Source organism: Pseudophryne corroboree, chromosome 1 (genome assembly GCF_028390025.1).
Source record: "Pseudophryne corroboree isolate aPseCor3 chromosome 1, aPseCor3.hap2, whole genome shotgun sequence".
In the NCBI taxonomy this organism is placed as follows: Eukaryota; Metazoa; Chordata; class Amphibia; order Anura; family Myobatrachidae; genus Pseudophryne; species Pseudophryne corroboree.
Genome location: NC_086444.1, coordinates 294862013 through 294889618, shown reverse-complemented (window position 1 = coordinate 294889618; position 27606 = coordinate 294862013). Strand labels below are relative to the sequence as shown.

General features: G+C 45.8%; 1 protein-coding gene across 4 annotated transcripts in view; it reads right to left on the bottom strand.

Moving 5' to 3' along the window:
• HECTD4 (HECT domain E3 ubiquitin protein ligase 4) overlaps positions 1–27606 on the bottom strand; it is a 547332-nt gene that overhangs the window by 140184 nt on the left and 379542 nt on the right. For all 4 annotated transcript variants that reach the window (XM_063964358.1, XM_063964361.1, XM_063964359.1 and 1 more), the window contains exons 47-48: positions 17149–17297; positions 680–759 (exon numbers count right to left, since the gene is read on the bottom strand). In XM_063964358.1, the coding sequence (XP_063820428.1) occupies positions 680–759; positions 17149–17297 (229 nt within the window). The remainder of the gene's footprint in view (positions 1–679; positions 760–17148; positions 17298–27606) is intronic.

Here is a 27606-nt window from a genome sequence, read left to right as displayed (position 1 = left end):
AGGGGACCCTAGCGGTACCCCACCAGGACGGTCCGTATGACACGCCCGCGTTCAGCCGCACCTTAAACTGGGGGCGACCCCCCCTAGCAGGGCCCCCGTTTGTACTCATCTTCAGGCAGTGTTAGGGGTGTGCGGCGTGCTGCGATTGTGACAGCCAAAGCGCAGTGCCCTGCTGACCAAAATAAACCCCTCAGGACGGTGGTCTGCACCTTGCAAGGACAGTGACCGCCCCCCCCCCCCCCCCCCTTAATTCCCACAGTGCAGGTATGCTGTTGCCCAAACAGCATACCAAAAATAAAACATTAAAAAGAAATTGAAGAAAACTCTCTGGAGCTCAGAGAGATGTGCATCCTCTCCTGAGGGCACTTTTTTCTAAACTGCCTGTGAGAGTGGGCATAGAGGGGAGGAGCCAGCACACCCAGTGAAGAAATGTAAAGTTCACCGGCTCCTTTGGAACCCAGTCTATACCCCATCGTACTAGATTCCCCAATATCCCTTATGGATGCTAGAGGGAAAAAAAAACCACACTGATTGCTTCCTCCCTAAATGAAATCAGGAATAGTTTCTTTACAAACATTTTCCAGGTGTTCTAAATGAGTAGTGAGGCCTATAGACAATATAAGTAATGCAAGAAAGTGATCTATGAAGTGGATAAACACTGTAATTACTAGTCCCATACCAGGTGATAGAGCCACATCTAACCGCACACTCTTCCACTGCAATAAACTGGACCCGTTGTAATGTACAGCTCGTCCATTGCTAAATAAAAACAAAAAACAAAAAAACAGGAAAATCTGTTAGGGCCTACAAAATGAGATTTTATACTTAAGTTAAAATTATCTCACTGTGGTGCACCAGAAATAGCGCATTATAGAGAAACTGCACTGTAGAATTGGAATTTTTGAATTTGCCTCCAAAAGATCAATACTCCAGTAAATGGCAGGGAGCTGCAGAAAATTGTTTTAAAAGATTCAGGTCTCAATCCTCTTGGTTTTCATTCAAAGTACAGAGCTAGGAAGAAAAGAGAGAGTCCCCCAGTGCATCCTGATCAAAGAATTTTAAAAATCCCACATTCTCTTTTATGCATTTAGGGAATACTGGCGACTTCCAAAAGCTATCCCTTTTAAATGGCGCTCAGAAAAAGCAACAAAATAAAATACCGGTATCTGAAGACGCATAAAAAATGTACTCAAGATATTTTACAGGTCCTACAGACATCGATTCTCAAAAGTCTGTCAACATCCAGAGAGCGAAGAAAGCCCACTTCTTCTTGAAGAAGCTTGCCTCAGTACTGATTTAGATGGAACTTGGAGGCCAACTCAGGCATAAAGGAAGGTTTAGTCCGAAGAACAGTGCTGTCTTCATAAAAGATGAGCGAGACCTACAGAACAGGACAGAGCCTACAGCTCTGGAGCTCTCCTAGCTGCGAAGATAGGCAACAGGAAATTTCAACAGGTCTTTCAAAGATTTGCTATAAGGATGTCTGCACCACACCCAGGTCCCCGGGAGTAATTGCTGATGTATGAAGGTTGAACATGCCTTGTAAGAAGGTCAACACGGGTGAAAAGGATAGTCTCCGTTGAAAGAAAACTGAGAAAATTTAAACTTGAGCCTTCAAGCAGCAACCACACAGGAGGGACTGGCCAACTAAAAGAAAGGGGTAGGGAAGCTTCTCTTTCACACCAGGAGATACTGGTCTACCAAACTCTCTGGTAATGTTTGTCTAAAACTTGTTTCCTAGCATTGAAAGCATGGTTTGAGACACTTATAGTAGCTCTGAGGATCATGGCTTCAACACCCCCAAAGTTAAAGTCGGCTAAGCTACACATCTTCTTTTATTGGCATCTATAATGGGTGCAGGGTCTATGATGCACATGAGTCCCTGGGTTCCGAGGTGGGGGGCACACACCACAAACCCGTGTTTAAATAGTTTCCTCACCTCTCAGCAGTAGCACAAGTCTCCAGGAAAATGGCGCAGAAGCGAAGTCTCCGGTAACTAGGTGCGGGAGCCATGTTACCAGAGACCCGAACATGCACAGCAGACTTTGGCACAAGGCCGAGTCTACTGTAGCAGAGAGAGGAGGGAGCGCACAAGGACTCTGCACACAGGCACCCATTTCTATTAAACCTCCCCTGTCCTCTTTTAATCTTCTTCTGAAACTGTGGATGATTTGTTACTGGTGAAATCAGTTAAAACAGATCAAAGTCACAAGGCATCAAGATGGTGTTAACCAACAACGCCTTGAGATTCTTTATCTTGGAGCAGAAGTGCTCCAACTCGTGGCTCAAATGAGATAACACTTTTTCATCATCTGGATGAAGTGAAAGCTGGTCTAAGGGAAGCCGCTGCTGCCATGTAAATTGATTTAAGAGTGGTCACACTCTATCTGTGTTATCCCATATGGTAGCAGTATTCTAAATGGTGGTAGTCTTAGCAAAACAAGCTACGAAAGACCTTATATGGAGAATAATATTTCTAGTATCCTCAGTGACTAAATAGTCTATTACCTGCTTCCTGATGAAGTACCCAACAAGGCACCAGAAAACCTTAAGGTCAGAGGGGTATATGCAATTGCGGTCGAATTCCCGAAAATGTCGCCAAAAAAAAAAAATTCGACAATGCAATTCAGTACTTTTTGTCAAAAAAACTGACTTTTCAAATTAGACTTTTTCAAATTCGACATTTCTGCAATGGTACAAATGCGGCAATTCGACAAAAGTATATTCAATTGAAGATTGTAAATTCGACAACAGTGCTTTTAGACAGTAAATTCGTCATTTTCAATCCGCCACACTTTGCTGGCAGAATCTAATAAATTTTTTTAAAAACATGTTTTTTTTAGTGTTTTTTTTTATTGGTAATAGCATATCTATTTATATTAGAAGGGATTAGGTACTTGGTTTGTCTATTTTGGAGGCACAAGTATTATTTATATATTTTTAAAAATATTATTATTATTATTTTATTTTTAATGGAATGGTAAAAATCAGGAAAAAAAAAATGAGTGGGGTCCCCCCTCCTAAGCATAACCAGCCTCGGGCTCTTCGAGCCGGTCCTGGTTCTAAAAATCCGGGGGAAAAACTGACAGGGGATACCCCGTATTTTTAAAACCAGCACCGGGCTCTGCGCCTGATGCAAAAAATACGGGGGACAAAAAGCGTAGGGGTCCCCCGTATTTTTTACTCCAGCATCGGGCTCCACTAGCTGGGTAGATAATGCCACAGCCGGGGGTCACTTTTATACAGCGCCCTGCGGCCGTGGCATTAAATACGCAACTAGTCACCCCTGGCCGGGGTGTCCTGGAGGAGTGGGGACCCCTTCAATCAAGGGGTCCCCCCCTCCAGCCACCCAAGGGCCAGGGGTGAAGCCCGAGGCTGTCCCCCCCATCCAAGGGCTGCGGATGGGGGGCTGATAGCCTTTTGAAAAATGAAAGAATATTGTTTTTTTCCAGTAGTACTACAAGTCCCAGCAAGCCTCCCCCGCAAGCTGGTACTTGGAGAACCACAAGTACCAGCATGTGGGAGAAAAACGGTCCCGCTGGTACCTGTAGTTCTACTGGGGAAAAAATACCCAAATAAAAACAGGACACGCACACCGTGAGAGTAAAACTTTATTTCACACATGTCGACACACACATATGTTCACTTGTCCAAGTAGAATCCACGGTGTACCTGTGAATAAAATTATACTCGCCTCAATCCAGTGTCCTTTGATTTGTAATCCACGTACTTGGCAAAACAAAAAAACGAATACCCGGACCACACGGACTGAAAGGGGTCCCATGTTTACACATGGGACCCCTTTCCCCGAATGCAGAGACCCCCCGTGACTCCTGTCACAGAAAGGTCCCTTCAGCCAATCAAGAAGCCCCACTTCGTGGCACTCTCCTGATTGGCTGTATGCGCGTCTGAGCTGGCCGACAGCGCATCGCACAGCTCCCTCCATTAGTTTCAATGGTGGGAACTTTGCGGTCAGCGGTGGGGTTACCCGCGGTCAGCCGCTGACCGCGGGTGACCTCACCGCTGACCGCAAAGTTCCCACCATTGAAAGTAATGGAGGGGGCTGTGCAATGCGCGTCTGAGCTCAGACGCGCAGAGCCAATCAGGTGAGTGCCACGAAGTGGCGCTTCCTGATTGGCTGAAGGGACCTTTCTGTGACAGGAGTCACGGGGGGTCTCTGCATTCGGGGAAAGGGGTCCCATGTGTAAACATGGGACCCCTTTCAGTCCGTGTGGTCCGGGTATTCGTTTTTTTGTTTTGCCAAGTACATGGATTACAAATCAAAGGACACTGGATTGAGGCGAGTATAATTTTATTCACAGGTACCCCGGATCGTCGGCGACATTGGAGACGTGGCAGTCGGCGGGTCAACATAGGTAAGTATGTATGCGTCGGCATGTATGAAATAAACTTTTACTTTCACGGTGTGTGTCTCCTGTTTTTATTTGGGTATTTTTTTCCCAGTAGAACTACAGGTACCAGCGGGCCCGTTTTTCCACCCGCATGCTGGTACTTGTGGTTCTCCAAGTACCAGCTTGCGGGGGAGGCTTGCTGGGACTTGTAGTACTACTGGAAAAAACAATATTCTTTCATTATTCAAAAGGCTATCAGCCCCCCATCCGCAGCCCTTGGATGGGGGGGGACAGCCTCGGGCTTCACCCCTGGCCCTTGGGTGGCTGGAGGGGGGGGACCCCTTGATTGAAGGGGTCCCCACTCCTCCAGGGTACCCCGGCCAGGGGTGACTAGTTGCGTATTTAATGCCACGGCAGCAGGGCGCTGTATAAAAGTGACCCCCGGCTGTGGCATTATCTACCCAGCTAGTGGAGCCCGATGCTGGAGTAAAAAATACGGGGGACCCCTACTCTTTTTGTCCCCGAGTGTTTTTTGCACCAGCACCAGGCACAGAGCCCGGTGCTGGTTTTAAAAATACGGGGGATCCCCTGTCAGTTTCCCCCCCCGGATTTTTAGAACCAGGACCGGCTCGAAGAGCCTGAGGCTGGTTATGCTTAGGAGGGGGGACCTCACGCAGTTTTTTTTCGGGTTTTTTACAGTTTTTTTCCGTTTTTTTTAACATTTTTTAAAATCTAATCAAAATCCGTCAAATCGGCCGTTTTTCGACAGCGGGACTGTCGAATCGTTTTTTTATTGAATATGTAAAATTCCGGCACCCACCTGCCGGAATTCGACGGTCGAATTGTGTCGAATTAAAAAACGGGCGAAAAATTGCCGCGATTCGCCGGCAATTGCATATACCCCAGAGTCTTCTGAAATCACCAAATTTTGGTGTTGGATAATCTTTAACACTTAGAAACTGTGCTTCCTTGTTCTCAGTATGGCAAATTCCATAATCATCTACAAAGCAGTCACCTGGTTCCGCTGGTTACATGAACCTTGAGAAAGCAGTGCTCCAGGATTGCTATCTGACTAGGTAAAGATATAATATATACAAACAAGTGAATTATTCAAGCGGCTAAGAGTGCAATGTGTACTTTTTGTTATTTTTTTGTAAAGAGGAACAAAGCAAAAAATCTCAGATGACTTATCTTAAATGGTAATTCTTCAGTCTTAAGACCAATCATGAGTTGATTTTGATACATGAAAAATAAAAATACCGCAAAGACAGTGTGTACTGTTTTAACACTGCATACTTATTAAAAATATTGTAAATCTCAGTGGTTTAAGGCCACCAGCGTGTCCAATAATGTATGCCACTTCAAATATTTTATATGTAAAAAATACAGTTTAATTGACACAATCCACAATATAAATGCAGGTAACAAACGTACACAAAAACAAGAACAATTGAGCTTATCTGTCCATAGCAATGGTCCAGGATACAGGAGTCTCCCAGGGAACTGTAAACTGTATTTTTTACCTATAAAATATTTGAATCGGCATACATTATTGGACCCGCTGTTGGCCCTAAACCACTAAGATTTCCATTTTCTTTTTATAATTATGCAGTGTTAAAACAGTACATACTATGTCTTTGCCGTATTTTTATTTCTCATGTATCAAAATCAACTCATGATTGGTTTTAGGACTGAAGAATTACCATTTAAGATAAGTCATCTGAGATATTTTGCTTTGTTCCTCTTCACAAAAAAAAAAAAAAATCACAAAAAATACACATTGCACTATTAGGCGCTTGAATAATTTACTTTTTTGTATACTATGTAATGTGGCTCACAAACACAATATCACTTGCTTCCAACAGCCACTCATATACTAGATGAGGAGTGCACTTATAAACTTTTAACCTGTGGTTTGAATATACCTTGGCGCCTTTCTTTACTTTTTCCTAAATATATAATATATATTTGGTAAACAAAAACATAAATCAGTGGCAGCAATGAATGAATGCCAACCTCCAGCAGCCACTCTGAAAAAGACTCTATGGGCAGACTATATAGGGTTAAGACCTGGAATTTCTAGAGGCAAATTCAAAAATGTCCAAGCTCCAGTGCAGAGCCTCTCTACAGTACATCATTGTTTCCAGTGTCCTCCACAGGGATGAAAATAGGATTTTGGTACTTACCGATAAAGCCTTTTCTCCTAGTCCGTAGAGGATGCTGGGGACTCCAAAAGGACCATGGGGTATAGACGAGATCCGCAGGAGCTTGGGCACACTGAAAAGACTTAATCTGGGTGTGAACTGGCTCCTCCCTCTATGCCCCTCCTCCAGACCTCAGTTATAGGAACTGTGCCCAGGAGAGACGGACATTTCGAAGAAAGATTTTTGTTTAAACTAAGGGCTACCAACATACCAGCCCACACCACAAACATACCGTACAACCAGAGTAACATTAAACCAGATAACAGTATGAATTAACAGCAGCAACAAGCTGAAACAAGAAATACACAACCCGTGTATAAACTAATTTAACTAGCAAGAAAACACTGCAAGTAACAGTCCGCACTGGGATGGGCGCCCAGCATCCTCTACGGACTAGGAGCAAAGGATTTATCGGTAAGTACCAAAATCCTATTTTCTCTTACGTCCTAGAGGATGCTGGGGACTCCAAAAAGGACCATGGGGTTTATACCAAAGGTCCAGAACGGGCGGGAAAGTGCGGACGACTCTGCAGCACCGACTGAGCAAACGCAAGGTCCTCATCAGCCAGGGTATCAAACTTATAGAACTTAGCAAAAGTGTTTGAACCCGACCAAGTAGCTGCTCGGCAAAGCTGTAACGCCGAGACGCCTCGGGCAGCCGCCCAAGATGAGCTATCTTTTCTGGTAGAATGGGCTTTTACCGGTAGTCCGGCCGAAGAATGAGCCTGCTGAATCGTACTACAAATCCAGCGTGCAATAGTCTGTTTTGAAGCAGGATGACCAATTTTGTTGGAAGCATACAAGACAAAAAGCGCCTCAGTTTTTCTGGCAACAGCTGTCCTAGTGACGTAGATCTTCAACGCTCTTACAACATCCAGAGATTTTGGAATCGCCACAGCCTCCGTAGCCACCGGGACCACAATAGGTTGGTTAATGTGAAATGAAGAAACCACCTTCGGCAGAAATTGTTGACGAGTCCTCAATTCCGCCCTATCCGAATGAAAAATCAAGTACGGGCTCTTATGAGATAAGGCCGCCAACTCTGACACCCGCCTGGCAGACGCCAGCGCCAACAGGATAACTACCTTCCAAGTGAGAAATTTCAACTCAACCTTACGCAAAGGTTCAAACCAGGAAGACATGAGAAACCGTAAGACCACATCCAGCTCCCATGGAGCTACAGGAGGCACAAACGGAGGATTGATATGCATTACTCCTTTCACAAAAGTCTGAACCTCTGGGAGGACAGCTAATTCTTTTTGAAAGAAAATAGACAAAGCCGAAATCTGCACTTTGATGGAACCTAATTTCAGGCCTGCGTCTACTCCCGCCTGTAAAAAGTGGAGAAAGCGCCCCAAGTGAAAATCTTCCGCAGGAGCCATTTTAGACTCACACCAGGAAACATACTTTCTCCAAATACGGTGATAATGTTTCGCCGTAACCTCCTTTCTAGCCTTAATGAGAGTTGGAATGACCTCCCTGGGGATACCCTTACGAGCTAAGATCTGGCGCTCAACCTCCATGCCGTCAAACGCAGCCGCGGTAAGTCTGGAAACACGCATGGACCCTGCAACAACAGGTCCTCTCTTAGAGGAAGCGGCCAAGGATCTTCCACCAGTAATTCCTGAAGATCCGGGTACCAGGCCCTTCTTGGCCAATCTGGAACGACGAGAATCCCCTGAACCCTTGCTCGTCGAATGATCCCCAGTACCTTTGGAATGAGAGGAAGTGGAGGGAACACATACACCGACTGGAACACCCACGGAGACACCAGGGCGTCCACTGCACTGGCTTGGGGGTCCCTTGACCTGGAACAATACCTCGGGAGCTTCTTGTTGAGACGAGACGCCATCATGTCGATCAACGGAATTCCCCAACGTTTTGTCACCTCTGCAAATACCTCTTGGTGAAGAGCCCACTCTCCCGGATGGAGATCGTGTCTGCTGAGGAAATCTGCTTCCCAGTTGTCCACTCCCGGTAGGAAGACTGCTGACAGGGCGCTCACGTGTTGTTCCGCCCAGCGAAGGATTCTTGTGGCCTCCGCTATTGCCGCTCTGCTCCTTGTTTCGCCTTGACGGTTTATATGTGCCACCGCTGTGATGTTGTACCAGGACAGGTCGACCCTGAAGAAGGCTTCTTGCTTGCAGCAGGCCACTGTAAATGGCTCTTAACTCGAGAACATTTATGTGGAGACAAGCTTCCTGGAGCGACCATTTCCCCTGGTAGTTCCTTCCTTGGGTGAGTGCGCCCCAGCCCCGGAGACTTGCATCTGTTGTCAGAAGTACCCAATCCTGGATACCGAACCGGCGTCCCCCTAGGAGGTGAGGACTTTGTAGCCACCACAGGAGAGAAATTCTGGCTCTGGGAGATAGACTTATCTTCCGGTGCATGTGCAGGTGAGACCCGGACCATTTGCTCATCAAGTCCCACTGAAACACCCGGGCATGAAACCTGCCAAATGGAATGGCTTCGTACGCCACAACCATTTTCCCCAGAACCCGAGTACAGTGATGGATCGACACACTCGTCGGCCTCAGAAGTTCCCTGACCATCGTCTGCAGTTCCAGAGCTTTCTCTTCTGGAAGAAATACTTTCTGTAAATCCCTGTCCAGAATCATGCCCAGAAAAGGCAGCCGAGTGGTCGGAATCAACTGAGATTTTGGCAAATTGAGTACCCAACCGTGCTGTCGCAGAACCGACAGTGACAAATTTACACTTCTCAGCAACCGTTCCTTGGACCTCGCCTTTATCAGGAGATCGTCCAAGTACGGGATAATTGTAACCCCTTGTTTGCGAAGGAGAACCATCATTTCCGCCATGACTTTGGTGAAAATCCTCGGAGCCGTGGAAAGCCCAAACTGCAACGTCTGAAATTGGTAATGAGAATCCTGTATCGCAAACCTGAGGAAGGCCTGATGTGAAGGACATATCGGGACATGTAAGTAGGCATCCTTTATGTCGACTGACGCCGTAAAATCCCCCCCTTCCAGGCTGGCAATTACCGCTCTAAGAGATTCCATCTTGAACTTGAAAACTTTCAAGTATGGATTGAGGGATTTTAGATTTAGAATTGGTCTAACCGAACCGTCCGGTTTCGGCACAACAAAGAGGCTCGAGTAGAACCCCTCCCCCCGTTGGGACGAGGGAACGGGAACAATGACCCTCTGTAGACACAATTTTTGTATCGCTGCCAGCACCACCTCCCTGTCCGGAAGAGCTACTGGTAATGCCGAAATGAAGAACCGGTGAGGGGGTATCTCCCGAAACTCCAGCTTGTATCCCTGAGACACAATCTCTAGGACCCAAGGATCCAGTGATCTGATTCTGAGTGAATCCAGACCTGACTGAATATTTGTAGACGGCCCCCACCGGTCCGGACTCCCACAGGGAAGCACAACAAAAAAATGAGAGATCACGTCTGCGCTCGTCGGAAAATACAATACTTATAGAGATGAAGTTAAATGTGCACAGTATCTAAATAGATAGATAGTTCTCAAAGTGGGTTGAATAATAGTGTCACGTGGTGTAGTTAAAACGTGTGGAACCTTTCTTTGTGTGTCTTAATTTCTAATTCTCCGAATTGAATCTTGAATAGGTCTATGTCCTCGGTCGCGTCACAACAGAGTATATTTCTCCTTAGGGGTGTCTCATATATTCGTTCTCCGGGTTTTTCTCCTGTACTCGCGTCTGGGGTATCGGGATAGTTCTTATCCTCAGTAATTGGAGACAAAGAGACAGGGAAGGCCGCTGATAGTGTAGTAGGCGTATTATAGGTAGTGGAAGTGTCTTTAAATGAAATCTTTAAAAAGATGGTAACTGCTAATTGCGTACCAGTACTCACGTGAAAGACGTGATGTACCCCTCGCGTAAAGGTATCTTTGGTGTTCTTATGATTTTCTCCTCTCCCTCCAGACAGGGTCCTTTATAGTCCTTGTCCTCGGGAGTGAAAAAGGAAATGGAACAGTTGATAGTGTAGTAAGTTTTTAAAGTGGAGTGGATAAATGCTGAAAGGCAATTCACTCCTCTAAACTTAGGATTTATAATGGGGGAGTGCGTACCGTACTCACATCCATAAAGGGGGGTGGAAAACACATAAAGGTATCTTTAGCTCGATATGTTGTCGTATACGGTCACATTCATGCAAATAAGGTAGATGAGAGGAATAATGGGCGTACCCAACTCACACTGCACAATGAGGGTCCAAGTGTAACCTCCACCTTTTGCCTGCCATATTATCAGTAAACTCATTTTATTTGACCTTTACTCTCGGACGGAATTAAGGCACCATATTTTCTATAACACAGCCCTATGTATATTTCTTCATCAGTCCTTACCATCATCTTTGGGGACTTCCCCTATGTAATTTAATTTATTTTTTATTTTAATTTTTTAATTTTCTAATTTTTCACTATATTACACCTCCATAGAAGAAAATGCACCTACAATAGATTACTTTTCATATCAATCTCGTTTTAAACTGTGCATCTTTCACTATCATATTTACCACCCCAAGTATCTGATTTTTTTCAATGCCTTTTAAATGTAGCTCTTTATTTTGGGTCTTGAACGTCCCATATATTAAGTAACATAATCTTTTTGGATGTGCCCCTCTTTAGCAGAACGTACGCGGCACCTCCCGTCACTTCCGGGTTCGCGTGCGTTCCATTTGTAACACCTGGAACGCATTCTTCTCTGCACCCCCCCCACCGGAAGTGTACGTTCCCCCTCCAGGTGGAACGCATGACCATCACTTCCGGTACATGCGTTCCACCGCTCTAACCAGCGGCGTAGTACACCAGGACGCCAGGAAACCCTCACCGGAAATGCATGTTTCCCCCTTAGGTGGAACGCATGACCGTCACTTCCGGTACATGCGTTCCACCACTCTTATCAGCGGCGCAGTACACCCGGACGCCGGGAAACGCTCCCAGCAACATCTAGTTGCTTGTTAGAAATGTCACCTCTTGTGTTAAACTTTACCAGTGTCTCCAGTAAACACACCACCATTCGGAACATTTTAATTACGTCACTTCCGGAACCACATGCGTTCCAAATACCGGAAGTGACGCGACAATGTCTTTTAAATACATTTTTTACTGTGCTAAATGTCATTTTTACTGTACTAACAGCAATTTTTATTATTTAAAGTGTTTCCTCACCATCTTCCTTAGACTCAGCCGTATTATCATGCATATTACAATGTATTGTTATGTTCGGTAACCACACCCCCACCACATGACTTCCTGTTAGGGGGTATAAATAATGGTACCAGTGCCCTCATTACACACCTTGAAAAATACTTTTCCAGTCGAAACGCGTTGGTGTGAGGGCCAGGACCACCAGGGACTGATTGGGACGGTACTTACTAAGGTGAGAATAATCCGGACATTAACATCTTTTCATTCACCCGTGTATACCCCCCTCTCTTACCTGGAGTCCATTGGCAGTTTTTTATGTTGTTTTAGAAGTTTTTGTACAATAAATTATTTTATGTGTCACTCCATGACACCATGCTTCGTTTCTCTTCATGTTTAATACGAGAGGAACGGACCCTGGAATAAGGAGCATCTAGAACCTGCAGGATCACCTTAAAGATACCATTATATACAAGTCCCCTCATTGTGCAGTGTGAGTTGGGTACGCCCATTATTCCTCTCATCTACCTTATTTGCATGAATGTGACCGTGTACGACAACATATCGAGCTAAAGATACCTTTATGTGTTTTCCACCCCCCTTTATGGATGTGAGTACGGTACGCACTCCCCCATTATAAATCCTAAGTTTAGAGGAGTGAATTGCCTTTCAGCATTTATCCACTCCACTTTAAAAACTTACTACATTATCAACTGTTCCATTTCCTTTTTCACTCCCGAGGACAAGGACTATAAAGGACCCTGTCTGGAGGAAGAGGAGAAAATCATAAGAACACCAAAGATACCTTTACGCGAGGGGTACATCACGTCTTTCACGTGAGTACTGGTACGCAATTAGCAGTTACCATCTTTTTAAAGATTTCATTTAAAGACACTTCCACTACCTATAATACGCCTACTACACTATCAGCGGCCTTCCCTGTCTCTTTGTCTCCAATTACTGAGGATAAGAACTATCCCGATACCCCGGACGCGAGTACAGGAGAAAAACCCGGAGAACGAATATATGAGACACCCCTAAGGAGAAATATACTCCGTTGTGACGCGACCGAGGACATAGACCTATTCAAGATTCAATTCGGAGAATTAGAAATTAAGACACACAAAGAAAGGTTCCACACGTTTTAACTACACCACGTGACACTATTATTCAACCCACTTTGAGAACTATCTATTTAGATACTGTGCACATTTAACTTCATCTCTATAAGTATTGTATTTTCCGACGAGCGCAGACGTGATCTCTCATTTTTTTGTTGTGTATTCATGTTCTAGGGGGTTGAGTGACTCCCCGTAGATATCACCACTGCTGCTCTCGGGGGCGCGGCAGTCCTCCAATTAGCCCACAGGGAAGCCCCAGCGTCATGCGGTGGACTTGGTAGAAGCAGGGGAGGACTTTTGGTCCTGGGCGCCTGACACTGCAGGTGGTTTCCTTCACCTTCCTCTACCTTTTGAAGCGAGGAAGGACGAACCTTTTCCACGCCTGTATTTATTATGACGAAAGGACTGCATCTGCTGATGTGGTGCCTTTTTCTGTTGTGTGGGAACATAAGGAAGAAAAGAGGACTTACCCGCAGTCGCGGTCGAGACCAGGGCAGCCAAGCCGTCCCCAAACAAGACAGTACCTTTGAAGGGTAACGCTTCCATAGCCCTCTTGGAGTCGGCATCAGCATTCCATTGATGGATTCACAACGCCCTCCTGGCTGATATCGACATGGCATTGGCTCTTGATCCCAAGAGACAGACATCCCTTGCCGCATCCTTCAGGTAATCTGCAGCGTCCTTGATATAACCAAGAGTCAAAAGAACATTATCTTTATCAAGGGTATCCATATCATTAGCTAAATTCTCAGCCCATTTAGCAATAGCACTACTCACCCATACCGACGCCACAGCAGGTCTGAGCAATGCACCCGAATTAGCGAAAATGGACTTCAGAGACGTCTCCAGCTTGCAATCCGCCGGATCTTTGAGAGCTGCCGTGTCAGGAGACGGAAGCGCCACTTTCTTAGACAAGCGAGATAGAGCTTTGTCAACATTTGGAGACGCCTCCCATTTTTCCCTGTCATCAGAGGGGAACGGATATGCCATGTAAATCCTCTTGGGAATCTGCCACCTCTTATCCGGCGACTCCCAAGCCTTTTCACAAAGAGAATTAATTTCATGAGAGGGGGGAAACTTCACCTCAGGTTTTTTTCCCTTAAACAAGCAAATCTTGTTTCCTGTACCGCAGGTTCATCAGAAATGTGTAAAACATCTTTTATAGCCACAATCATGTACTGAATACTCTTAACTAATCGTGGATGTAAAGCTGCCTCAGTGAAATCGACCTCGGAATCAGAGTCCGTGTCGGTATCCGTATCTACCACTTGAGTAAATGGCCGCTTTTGCGACCCAGATGGGGTCTGTACCTGAGACAAAGCCTCTTTCATGGACTTTTTCCACACCTGTGTCTGTGACTCAGACTTATCCAACCTCTTTGATAAAGAAGCTACATTCGAATTTATCGAACTGAGCAATGCGAGTAAATCAGGTGTCGGCTGCGTCGACAGTCCCAAACCTAGCCCAGCATCCGCTCCCCCAATAACCTCCTCTGGTGAATAACATTCAGCCTCAGACATGCCGACACGTAGTACCGACACACAGATACACACAGAACGTCCCAGCTAGGTGACATGCCCACAATGAAGCCCAGATAGAGGACACAGAGGGAGTATGCCAGCTCACACCCCAGCGCCCATATATCCCGACAAAAGATATATGTACCCAGCGCTGCTTAATTTATAATGATAAGAAGCACCACACTGCGCCCCCCTTCCTTCTGAATATCTCCCCGTTACTTGTGAGAGGAATGTGGAGGTCCCGGCAGCGTCTCCTTCAGCCGCGTGTTGAAAGAGAAGATGGTGCCTGTGAGCTGCGGGACGAAGCTCCGCCCCCTTCCCGGCGCGCTTCGGCCCGCCAAATTTGAAAATAAAAAAAAGATGCCGGCGGGGTTTTAAGAAACGGTGCCGAGGCACCGAAAGCCTTCTGCCGGTCCCCAACCTCAGTAACATGCTGCCCAGGGTGCCCCCCCCCCCCAGCGCCCTGCACCCTGTAACTACCGTTGGTGATGTGTGTGGGAGCATGGAGCACAGCGTTACCGCTGTGCTGTACCTTCCGTTACTGAAGTCTTCTGCCGTCTTGAAGTCTTCTGATCTTCTCATACTCACCCGACTTCTTTCTTCTGGCTTCTATGAGGGGGTGACGGCGTGGCTCCGGGAACAAGCAGCTAGGTGCACCAAGTGATCGAACCCTCTGGAGCTAATGGTGTCCAGTAGCCGAGAAGCAGAGCCCTTAACTAAGAAGAAGTAGGTCTGCTTCTCTCCCCTCACTCCCTCGCTGCAGGGAGCCTGTAGCCAGCAGGTCTCCCTGAAAATAAAAAACCTAACAAAAAGTATTTTCCAGAGAAACTCAGGAGAGCTCCCCTGTGAGTGTCCAGTCAGTCCTGGGCACAAAGTCTAACTGAGGTCTGGAGGAGGGGCATAGAGGGAGGAGTCCGTTCACACCCAGATTAAGTCTTTTCAGTGTGCCCAAGCTCCTGCGGATCCCGTCTATACCCCATGGTCATTTTGGAGTCCCCAGCATCCTCTAGGACGTAAGAGAAATAGAAATTGTACTTTCATATAAACACATAGGTGGGCAGTATGTTTGCTTTGCCAGTACATCATTTTAAACACTGTACACAACTACATAATCACTGTATGCAATAGAGTCCATTCAGTATCATTAAAACAAAATAATTTACACTCTGTGCATGGAGTCGCACATAAAGGAATACTAAACAAAATATCTTAAAGAATAACAGTTGTGGCAACATGCACTATATCATACTAAAAGTAAGCATTTCTTCATATAATTAGCTTCTTAGGTCACATTTACAAACAGTACAATAAGATATTAAAACCATGAAAAAAAGATCTGCTCATTGTCATCTCTTCAACAAACATGCATTTCTAATAACTATGGGCCTAATACAGATGCGGTCGATGTTTTCTTAGGGCGCATATGTCTGAGCCGTAGTGTGCAAGTTAATTGCGATTGTGCTCACACCAACGAATTAGTCACAGAGTGAGAGCCAAGAAGACAACGTTTGAGGGAGGTAACCAGGAGTGGTCGGATAAATGCAGGCGTGTCATGGTTGTTCATACAGCGTTTTCGGGGCGTGCATAAAACTAGCCTGCGCGCCGTCAGAGGTACTCAGAATCTGCAACATGACCAGATTTGCAATGATAGTACCACGGTACCAGCAGTTGTACGCCGACGGATAGAAAACATGCGACAGCAGTGGGCATCCCTATACTCAGGATAGCTTCTCCCCATATCAGCATACAATCGCAATTGTGAACAGCACAATATAGCAACAGCAATCACAAGAACAACTGCATCTGAAATCGGTCCTGTATCACGTCAGTGAATGTGAACCATTTTGGTGAATTAAATTCCTATCTCCCTTTTTCTTTCATGCATGTACTGCTCTGTACACCTCATTTGTCGTTGGTCCTGTCTTTTTTTTTATATATATATATATATATTTTTATTGACGACTCTGAAGCGTAATACAAAATAATATTAATGACATTTGTTACATGGGTGACAATCATAGGAGGAGTATATTCAGTACAACATATACAAGAAAACAATATACACAGTAAGTAATAACGGATATGAAAAATAAGATAAGATGGGGGACATGCTGAGTGACTCCATGGTTAGCATCCACATTATATCGGTGGATCATTATCCACCAGCCTTGTTAAGTACCATGAAGTGGTCAAGAAACATTTGATAAGTAAATGTTTAGTCTGGATGGGGAGAACTGAAATATAGCTTTCCCAAAGTTCGAAAAACTTGACTACTTTAGATTCCTTTTCCAAGGACGCTTCAACCCAATCCATTTGAAATAGAGAAAACACTTTTTCTTTAAATAGAGAAAATGGGGGTAATTTCTGGATGAGTCCAGACTTGTAGAATGGTCTTTTTAGCCACCGAACTCAAAATGAATAACAGTTTGCGACAACCCTGGGACATCCTTTGAACCTGGTGAAGAATGCCCAGAATAGCCAATGGTCATGTCTTTTGATGAAATTTCTGTGAGTGTTATGAGATTTGCCTACTCGCATGCACCAAAACCGTGCCACTAGTCATGGTGCAGTCATGTGTCATTGTAGTCATGGATTTGTGACTATGATACTGGATTGAATGTAAGCTTCTGTTTATGCTTATTCTATTCATATGACATATGTATTATCAGTTTGATGATTTTCTAATGCTACGGTATCTGTGGGACCATACAGATAGAACAATGAAGATAATGTGGATTAAAAATCTGCAGATCATAGACGTCACACAAAACCTTGACCACAGTAACATTTACTCGTGATACAGACGCTAACACTTACTTGTGAAACAGACATGTACCCACAGGGTTAGTCCATGCACCATCCCGCTTTTCAGCTTCTGTTGCAAAGCCAAATGACACAATTGGACCAGTGTCATCATCTATGTCTCCATATGAAACTATTTCAATCTCCCAGTAAAAAGATGGAGCCTGAAAAAAAAAATACATAAAACATATAGATAAGCAAATCACACTTGACACAGGTTATCACTAACTAGTGCTGTTGCTTCCTTTTTTCCTTAAATGTCTTAACTAGAGCTCTTTTCAAGTATCCTCACAAAACAATTTTACAGTCTTCAATGACATGCATGATATGATTGTGCGTCACATTCAGACGAAGAAACCTGATGAGGATTTCCAAGCAAAATCTATATCAGTGTTTCTCGGCCCTCAAGGCACACTAACAGTCCAGGTTTAAAAGATACAGTAGCTAAACTTGAGCACAGGTGACCTAATTAGTATGTCAGTTATTTTGGATTAATCATCCATGCTCAAGCATGGATATTCTCTAAACCTGGACTGATAGTGTGCTTTGAGGACAGAGGTTGGGAAACACTGATCTATAATAAAACTAAATGCTGATAGAAAGGACAATCTCACACGGCACTCGCTCTGGTTCCCACTGTGCATGTATACAGTTACACTGCAGTCGTGATTACGGAACTGGCCCCCCTGGAACAGGGGGTAAGTATAGTGGGAAGGGGCATGGCTGATGGGAGGTGGCTGATGTGAAATAGCAGCTGCAGGGTCCATTTACTAGTAGTAAATATTACAATTTTGAATCTAAAAAGGAAGGCTAAAAACAGAATTTTTGGTCACTTACTGTTGAATCCTTTTCTCTTAAGGAACATGCAGGACACTGAACCATGAAATTGCAGAGATGGCACTTAATGTAAAGAGAGGGGCTGGAGATGGCACTTAATGTAAACTGTAGCTGTAATTCTTAGCGCCTTTCCCCTGCAACCCTAGAATGCCAGTACTTCTTGAAAAGAGCCCAGTAAGGAGTAGCAATATCCCTGTGAAACAGCTAAAATAAACCATTGGGAATAAGGACAGTCAAATCAACACCTTGAACGATTGAGCATGAGGGAGGAAAAATCCTGTTTACTCTTGCAGCAAGGCTGGTGGACACTGGACAATGAGACGTTCAACAGCCGATCAGGCTGCCTGATTGGAGAACTGTACGCCCAAAGTGGACATTGCAGGAGGCATAAACATGAAAATTTGTGGACAGAAGACGAAGTGGCTGCATGACAGACCTGTTCTGCCAAAGCTCCGTGTCACATTGCCCAGGTCGTCACCCTGCACTAAAATGGAACGAGTGGACTCACGCGCAACGGTCTGCTTTCTACCCAGCCATCCACGTGTAAGTGCAGCGCAAAGAACAAGCAAAGAATACGTGTGGCGGACAGTTCTGTCCAAGTGAATCCGCAGATCTTAAACTACAACTAGTAGAGCCAGATTATTCTGGTCCTGGGAAAAAAGCAGGAGAAAAAAAAAACGGAAAGACAATGACCTAGTTTAGGAAAAAAGGTGAAACGGTCACTGGAATGTAGGAGCTGCGCACTATCATCATGGAAGACAAGAAAGGGCGGCTTGCAAGGCAAACTCGCTGGGTTGACACAGCAGCCATAAGGAGTACAAGCTTTCAAGTAACCAACTGAAGAACCGCAGAAGCCAAAGGCTCAAATAGAGCCTGTTGGGAGGGTATCCGGTCTATAAATCTACACTAAAAAGGTCTACAGTCAATAGGTTGACCATTAATGTTTGACACGCACTATGTCTACAGGGTCAAAAGGTCAACCGGGTCAAAAGGTCAACACATGGGTTTTAGGGCTTTTCCTGTTTTTAAACTTTTGCTGCATTTACTATCCATGACACAAACTATTACCTTTAGTAACCTTGCTGCGAGTGAAGCGAACCGCCGAGTCCGAAGCATGGTGAGCAAACGCATTTCATCATATTGACTATTCATGTCTTAAACTATCACCCTTTTTACTCCATATCAACAAATAGGGATAAAAAAATAAGATTTTAAACCTACCGGTAAATCTTTTTCTCCTAGTCCGTAGAGGATGCTGGGGACTCCGTAAGGACCATGGGGATAGACGGGCTCCGCAGGAGACATGGGCACCAAAAAGAACTTAAGATATGGGTGTGCACTGGCTCCTCCCTCTATGCCGCTCCTCCAGACCTCAGTTAGAGAAACTGTGCCCAGAGGAGACGGACAGTACGAGGTAAGGACTTTTGTTAATCTAAGGGCAAGATTCATACCAGCCACACCATTCACACCGGATAACATGGAATATACGAACCAGTTAACAGCATGAAACCAAACAGCATCAGTCCGAGACTGATCAAAACTGTAACATAACCCTTAAGTAAGCAAAAACTATATACAAGTCTTGCAGATGTAGTCCGCACTGGGACGTGCGCCCAGCATCCTCTACGGACTAGGAGAAAAAGATTTACCGGTAGGTTTAAAATCTTATTTTCTCTTACGTCCTAGAGGATGCTGGGGACTCCGTAAGGACCATGGGGATTATACCAAAGCTCCAAAACGGGCGGGAGAGTGCGGATGACTCTGCAGTACCGATTGAGCAAACATGAGGTCCTCATCAGCCAGGGTATCAAACTTGTAGAACTTCGCAAAGGTGTTTGAACCCGACCAAGTAGCAGCTCGGCACAGCTGTAAAGCCGAGACACCTCGGGCAGCCGCCCAAGAAGAGCCCACCTTCCTAGTGGAAAGGGCCTTTACAGAATTTGGTAACGGCAATCCAACCGTAGAATGAGCCTGCTGAATCGTGTTACAGATCCAGCGAGCAATAGTCTGCTTCGAAGCAGGAGCGCCAACCTTGTCAGCTGCATACAGGACAAACAGTGCCTCTGTTTTCCTAACCCGGGCCGTTCTGGCGACATAAATTTTCAATGCCCTCACCACATCAAGGGACTCGGAATCTTCCAAGTCCCGTGCAGCTACAGGTACCACAATAGGTTGGTTCATATGAAAAGAAGAAACCACCTTGGGCAAAAATTGAGGAGGAGTCCGCAACTCTGCTCTATCCACATGGAAAATCAGGTAGGGGCTTTTGTGAGACAAAGACGCCAACTCTGACACTCACCTTGCCGATGCCAAGGCCAACAACATGACCACTTTCCAAGTGAGATATTTTAATTCCACCGTTTTAAGTGGTTCAAACCAGCGAGACTTAAGGAACCGCAACACCACGTTAAGGTCCCAGGGTGCCATTGGAGGTACAATAGGAGGCTGGATATGCAGCACTCCCTTCACAAAAGTCTGGACTTCTGGGAGAGAAGCCAATTCCTTCTGAAAGAAAATGGATAGGGACGAAATCTGAACCTTAATGGAGCATAATTTTAGGCCCAAATTCACTCCCGCTTGTAGGAAGTGAAGGAAATGGCCCAAATGGAATTCTTCCGGAGGAGCATTCCTGGACTCACACCAAGATACGTACTTTCTCCATATATGGTGATAATGTTTTGCTGTCACGTCTTTCCTAGCCTTTATCAGAGTAGGAATGACCTCATCCGGAATGCCCTTTTCCGCTAGGATCCGGCGTTCAACCGCCATGCCGTCAAACGTACCCGTGGTAAGTCTTGGAACAGACAGGGCCCCTGCTGTAACAGGTCCTCTCTGAGAGGAAGAGGCCACGAATCTTCTGTGAGCATTTCCTGCAGATCCGGATACCAGGCCCTTCGCGGCCAATCTGGAACAATGAGAATTGCCTGTACTCCTCTTCGTCTTATGATTCTCAATATCTTTGAGATGAGCGGAAGAGGAGGGAACACATAGACCGACTGAAACACCCATGGTGTCACCAGGGCGTCCACCGCCACTGCCTGAGGGTCCCTCGACCTGGCGCAATACTTTGGTAGTTTCTTGTTGAGGCGTGACGCCATCATGCCTATCTGGGGCAGTCCCCACCGACTTGCAATCTCTGCGAAAACTTCCTGATGAAGTCCCCACTCTCCTGGATGTAGATCGTGTCTGCTGAGGAAGTCTGCTTCCCAGTTGTCCACTCCCGGAATGAAGACTGCTGTCAGGGCGCTTACATGATTTTCCGCCCAGCGAAGAATCCTGGTGACCTCCGCCATTGCCACTCTGCTCTTTGTTCCGCCTTGGCGGTTTACATGCACCACTGCGGTGATGTCTGACTGGATCAGAACCGGTAGGTCGCGAAGCAACTGCTCCGCTTGACGAAGGGCGTTGTATATGGCCCTCAACTCCAGGACGTTGATGTGAAGACCAGCCTCCTGGCTTGACCAGAGACCCTGGAAGTTTCTTCCCTGTGTGACTGCACCCCAACCTCGGAGGCTCGCGTCCGTGGTTACCAGAATCCAGTCCTGAATGCCGAACCTGCGACCCTCCAGAAGGTGAGCACTTTGCAGCCACCACAGGAGAGATACCCTGGCCATGGGGGACAGGGTGATCATCTGATGAATCTGTAGATGTGACCCGGACCACTTGTCCAGAAGGTCACACTGAAAAGTTCTCGCATGGAACCTGCCAAATGGAATGGCCTCGTAAGTCGCCACCATCTTTCCCAGAACTTGAGTACAGTGATGCACAGGCACCCTCGTTGGCTTCAATAGTTCCCTGACCAAAGACATGAGTTCTTGGGCCTTTTCCATCGGAAGATAACCCCTTTTCTGGTCTGTATCCAGAATCATGCCTAAGAAGGGCAAACGAGTCGTTGGAATCAACTGTGACTTCGGAATATTGAGAATCCAGCCGTGCTGTTGCAACACCCTCAGGGAGAGTGATACGCTGTCCAGCAACTGTTCTCTCGATCTCGCTTTTATTAGGAGATCGTCCAAGTACGGGATAATTGTGACACCCTGCTTGCGCAGGAGCACCATCATTTCTGCCATCACCTTGGTGAAAATCCTCGGGGCCGTGGAAAGACCAAACGGCAACGTCTGAAATTGGTAATGACAATCCTGTACAGCAAACCTCAGGAACGCCTGATGAGGCGGATATATGGGGACATGAAGGTACGCATCCTTTATGTCCAGGGACACCATATAATCCCCCCCTTCCAGGCTGGCGATGACCGCTCTGAGCGACTCCATCTTGAACTTGAACCTTTTTAAGTATAGGTTTAAGGATTTTAAATTCAAAATGGGCCTGACCGAACCGTCCGGTTTCGGGACTACAAACAGAGTTGAGTAATACCCCATCCCCTGCTGCAGCAGGGGGACTTTGACCACCACTTGTTGAAGACACAATTTTTGAATAGCTTCTAACACTATCTCCCTCTCTGGGGGAGAAGCCGGCAGGGCCGATTTGAAAAACCGGCGAGGAGGCACCTCTTCGAATTCCAGCTTGTAACCCTGGGAAACAATTTCTATTGCCCAGGGATCCACCTGTGATTGAACCCAGATGTGGCTGAAAAGTTGAAGACGTGCCCCCACTGGGGCGGACTCTCTCAGCGGAGCCCCAGCGTCATGCGGTGGATTTTGTGGAGGCCGGGGAGGACTTCTGCTCCTGGGAACTAGCTGTGGCTGGCAGCTTTTTCCCCTTGCCCTTACCTCTGACAAGAAAGGAAGATCCCCGCACTCTCTTGGCTTTATGCGAACGAAAGGACTGCATCTGATAATGTGGCGTTTTCTTAGGCTGTGAGGAAACATAAGGCAAAAAAGTTGATTTACCTGCCGTAGCCGTGGAAACTAGGTCCGTGAGACCTTCCCCAAATAATTCCTCACCCTTGTAAGGTAAAACCTCCATCTGCCTCTTCGAGTCGGCATCGCCTAGCCGAAACCGCCATCGCGTTGGCCCTGGAACCCAGTAGGCCAATGTCTCTCTGAGCATCTCTCATATATAGGACAGCATCTTTAATATGACCCAGGGTCAATATAATGGTTTCTTTATCCAGCGAATCTATATCAGCAGATAAGGTATCTGTCCACGCCGCTACAGCGCTACAAACCCAAGCCGACGCTATCGCCGGTCTGAGTAAAGTACCAGTATGTGTGTAAATAGACTTCAAGGTAGTCTCCTGCCTGCGATCAGCAGGATCCTTCAGGTATGCCGTATCTTGAGATGGCAGCGCTACCTTTTTGGATAAGCGTGTCAACGCTTTGTCCACCCTTGTGGAGGATTCCCACCGTATCCTGTCCTTAGTCGGGAAAGGATACGCCATAAGAATCCTTTTGGGAATCTGCAGTTTTTTATCTGGAGATTCCCAAGCCTTTTCAAATAATTCGTTCAGCTCATGAGATGGAGGAAAGGTTACCTCAGGTTTCTTTTCTTTAAACATGTGGACCCTCGTGTCAGGGACAGAGGGTTCATCCGTGATATGTAACACCTCTTTTATAGCAATAATCATACAATGAATACTTTTAGCCAATTTTGGCTGCAACTTTGCATCATCGTAGTCGACACTGGAATCAGAATCCGTGTCGGTATCCGTGTCTACTATTTGGGATAGTGGGCGCTTTTGAGACCCAGGAGGTCCCTGTGACATAGAGGAAGGCAGGGCTAAACTCCCTGTACCTTCCCTGGACTCAGCTTTGTCCAACCCTTTGTGCAATAAATTCACATTTGCATTTAAAACATTCCACATATCCAACCAGTCAGGTGTCGGCGTTGCCGACGGAGACACCACACTCATTTGCTTCACCTCCTCCCTAGAAGAGCCTTCCGCTTCAGACATGCCGACACACGTGTACCGACACACCACACACTCAGGGAATTCTTTATCTGGAGACAGTTCCCCCACAAGGCCCTTTGGAGAGACAGAGAGAGAGAGTATGCCAGCACACACCCAGCGCCAATGACCCAGGGAAACAAATTACCCAGATAGCGCTTTTTATAATTATATCTATAACACTACGCCAAATTATGTGCCCCCCCCTCTCTTTCAAACCCTCTGTCACCGTGTTCAGCAGGGGAGAGTCCGGGGAGCCAGCTTCTCGGCGTGTGCTGTGGAGAAAATGGCGCTGGTGAGTGCTGAGGATCAAGCCCCGCCCCCTCAGCGGCGGGCTTCGGTCCCGCTCTATTGATTTGAAAAACTGGCGGGGGTTCTCATATATACCGAGCAAAGCCCATATACATCTTAAAATGCCAGAGAAGAGGTTTAATTGCTGCCCAGGGCGCCCACCCCTGCGCCCTGCACCCTTACAGTGCCTGCCGTGTGTGTGTTGTGTGGGAGCAAGGGCGCGCAGCGTTACCGCTGCGCGTTACCTCAGTGAAGATCCGACGTCTTCTGCCGCCTTTGAAGTCTTCTTTCTTCACATACTAACCCGGCTTCTATCTTCCGGCTCTGTGAGGAGGACGGCGGCGCGGCTCCGGGACGAACTGCAAGGAGAGACCTGCGTTCCGACTCCCTCTGGAGCTAATGGTGTCCAGTAGCCTAAGAAGCAGAGCCTAGCATTTAAGTAGGTCTGCTTCTCTGCCCTCAGTCCCACGATGCAGGGAGCCTGTTACCAGCAGGCTCCCTGAAAATAAAAAACCTAACAAAATACTTTCTTTTCAGGGAAACTCAGGAGAGCTCCCTGTAATGCACCCAGTCTCCTCTGGGGACAGTATCAAACTGAGGTCTGGAGGAGGGGCATAAAGGGAGGAGCCAGTGCACACCCATATCTAAAGTTCTTTTTGGTGCCCATGTCTCCTGCGGAGCCCGTCTATCCCCATGGTCCTTACGGAGTCCCCAGCATCCTCTAGGACGTAAGAGAAATGTTTACAAACACAAAACAGCTTTATTTTTTGTGCGTCAACATTTTAACGCTGTCGACCTTTTTCACCCTGTCAACCTAATGACTGTCGACCTAATGTATATATTTTTAATGTCTATCTACTGTATCATACCCTGTTGGGAGAGCTGATAGGACCAGATTAATATTCCACCATAACACTGTCGGACGAGACAGTGGTTGAATGCAGACCACACCCTGTAAAAAGGTTTAAACTTCTGGAAGGGGCCAAATGACGCTGGAAATGAAATTGATTGACAGGGCAGGAATTTGTACTCTGAAAGACCTAAGCCTTAAACTAGCCTCAACCCCTTTTCTGAAAGAAGGCTAAGAAAAACGAGATCCAAAACTTTGAGGTACAGATGGAGCCTCGCTCATCTGAGTCGGCTCCATCACAGGCGTGCACTCACGGCGTGACTATGCAACCCGTCCGCCTAGCCCCGGTGGGAGTGTACAGAGACGACCTCCAATTTGAGTGAATGGGGCGTGTCTCTGTCACGGACGCGCCCCATTCATTAGAATAGGAGAGAATCTCCGTCACGGGTGCATAGACGGGGACACTCGGCGATAGGCAGGCACAAACGGAGCCACGATTAGCATGGCTCCATCTGTATGAACCCTTTATTGTTCACATCACAAGATGTAGTATTTGCACGTCCTGTGGTAATTGTGTGATGAAACCAGTTTCCAGCTCGCAGCAAAGTATGGACTACCAAAATAGAAAAACCTGTAGCATTTAAAAACTTGGTTTGAAAAGACAGGCCTTTAAAGTCAAGGGAAGAAGTTCCTCTTGTAGAAATGGACCCAGTAGACTGTGCTAAGTGGAAGGCGACTCCAGGAACCTACTGACATTTTGAGAATGCAAAAAAATAAATTACCAAGTAATTGGTCTGGCGCTGATTATGGGCTAGTTTTGCTGTAAGCAGCCAATAAAATAGGGATAGTTAGTCCCAATACGAAACAATACCAAAACAAATAAATTAGCGCTAATGAACTGGATAGGTTTAAAAGAAATTACAAATTTATTACATATACCACATAATTGGTTGTTGCAACATATTTAAAAATCATCTAAAAAATTATGATATGGGCATATCAGAGCACCGCTTATATTTAGGATGATTTCAATTATTAACACATGAGCTGGGACTTGTAATTCATCTTATGAGTGTAGCCTCAGTCCTAGGAAATGCAGATAGTGCGAAGATGTTATTACCAACTGTGTTGGAAGATGCGAGACCTCTTGTAGCTTCGTTATGGACTCCTCATAGTCCTAGTTAAAGCTCCGGTACACCGCAAATGTCCACTTCATCAAAATAAATTCCTTACTTGGACTTCTAGGCTTATCTCCAGATGGAATAGACTGATCCAATTGTGTGCCATGCTCTCCACCAATGCGTTTCACTGTATGCCACAGCTTTTTCAAGGTGATGTAGTTCAGTGCCATGATGCCCTTTTTATAGCAGTGCTGATTGCCCATTGTTTACAGGTGATCATTAATCTAAACACTTTAATATTCTAAAAAAACAAAACATATCCATTTATTTGCAATATTGACAGACATAGTATATATAATCCATCATAGGGAATGAGATAATAACTTTATCTCAACTTAAATCTAAGTTTAAACATAAGCATCGGCTCCCGGTCACTTGACCTGCCAGACTGCACTTCCTGTATGTGGAACACAGGTCCAGTGTGATTGGCAGTCAGAGTGGTCACGTGACCCAGCATCACCGGTCACATGATCACAGGACCCGTCACATAATTATGGGATAAGCAATGGGTAATGTTATTTAGACTCAGAGGTCACATGTCCTAGTTTATCCAATAGTAAGATAGTTCTCTACTAGGAAGGATGTTATGTTTCCCAGGCCTCTCTTTCATTTTTAACCCCAGTCACATGACCGGATCATAAGACCCTTTTATTCCAATTGGCATCTCATAATGGGACATACTACAATCCCATATAGGAGTACATACATAACTTATGTAGCCAATACCTTTATAAAACCTATCTCATATCGAGAATCTCTCCTTTATGTACTTGAATTTAAGACATACACACATAAATACACAAAAATAAACAAAGGTAAACAAGAATCAAGTAGGGAGAAGCACATCATTGTTCATGATATTGTAATCTGGTGCCATCTTGAGGCCACATCTTAGAATACTCGTTCATAATGCTTAATACATTACATCTACTTTTTTTTATGGTTTTATCCCTATTTGCACACACTGATTCTAGTACATACGGGTTATCGATTATGATTAACCCGTTCATGTACTCATAACATAGCATTAAGTTCCAGTGCCTCATTTAAACCACTAGGGAACAATGAGTCCAACTGGAAAGTCCAAAAAATCTCTTGTCTGCACAAATTAGTGAACCGGTCTCCTCCCCTACTGGTTTTGGGAACATGTTGTAAACCTGTAATCCTAAGAGATGTTGGATCTTTATTATGAAAATGTAAGAAATGTCTACAGACACTATGGGGGATATTCAATTTGGTCCGAAGAGACATCGGGAGTAAAAACCCCCGATGTTTCTTCGGGTGCTGCGGTCGGGCTATTTAATTTGCTCGGCCGGTAACAAGTCCTCTTACACCTGTGTGTTTTCGGGTGAAACAGCCCCGTTTTCGGTTGAAAACGGGGCTGTTATCGGGCATTTTGCTTCGCCTGCCGGAGGCAGGTGAAGCAAAACCCCCGATAAGCCGCGGCACGCGCTGGCTTATCGGGG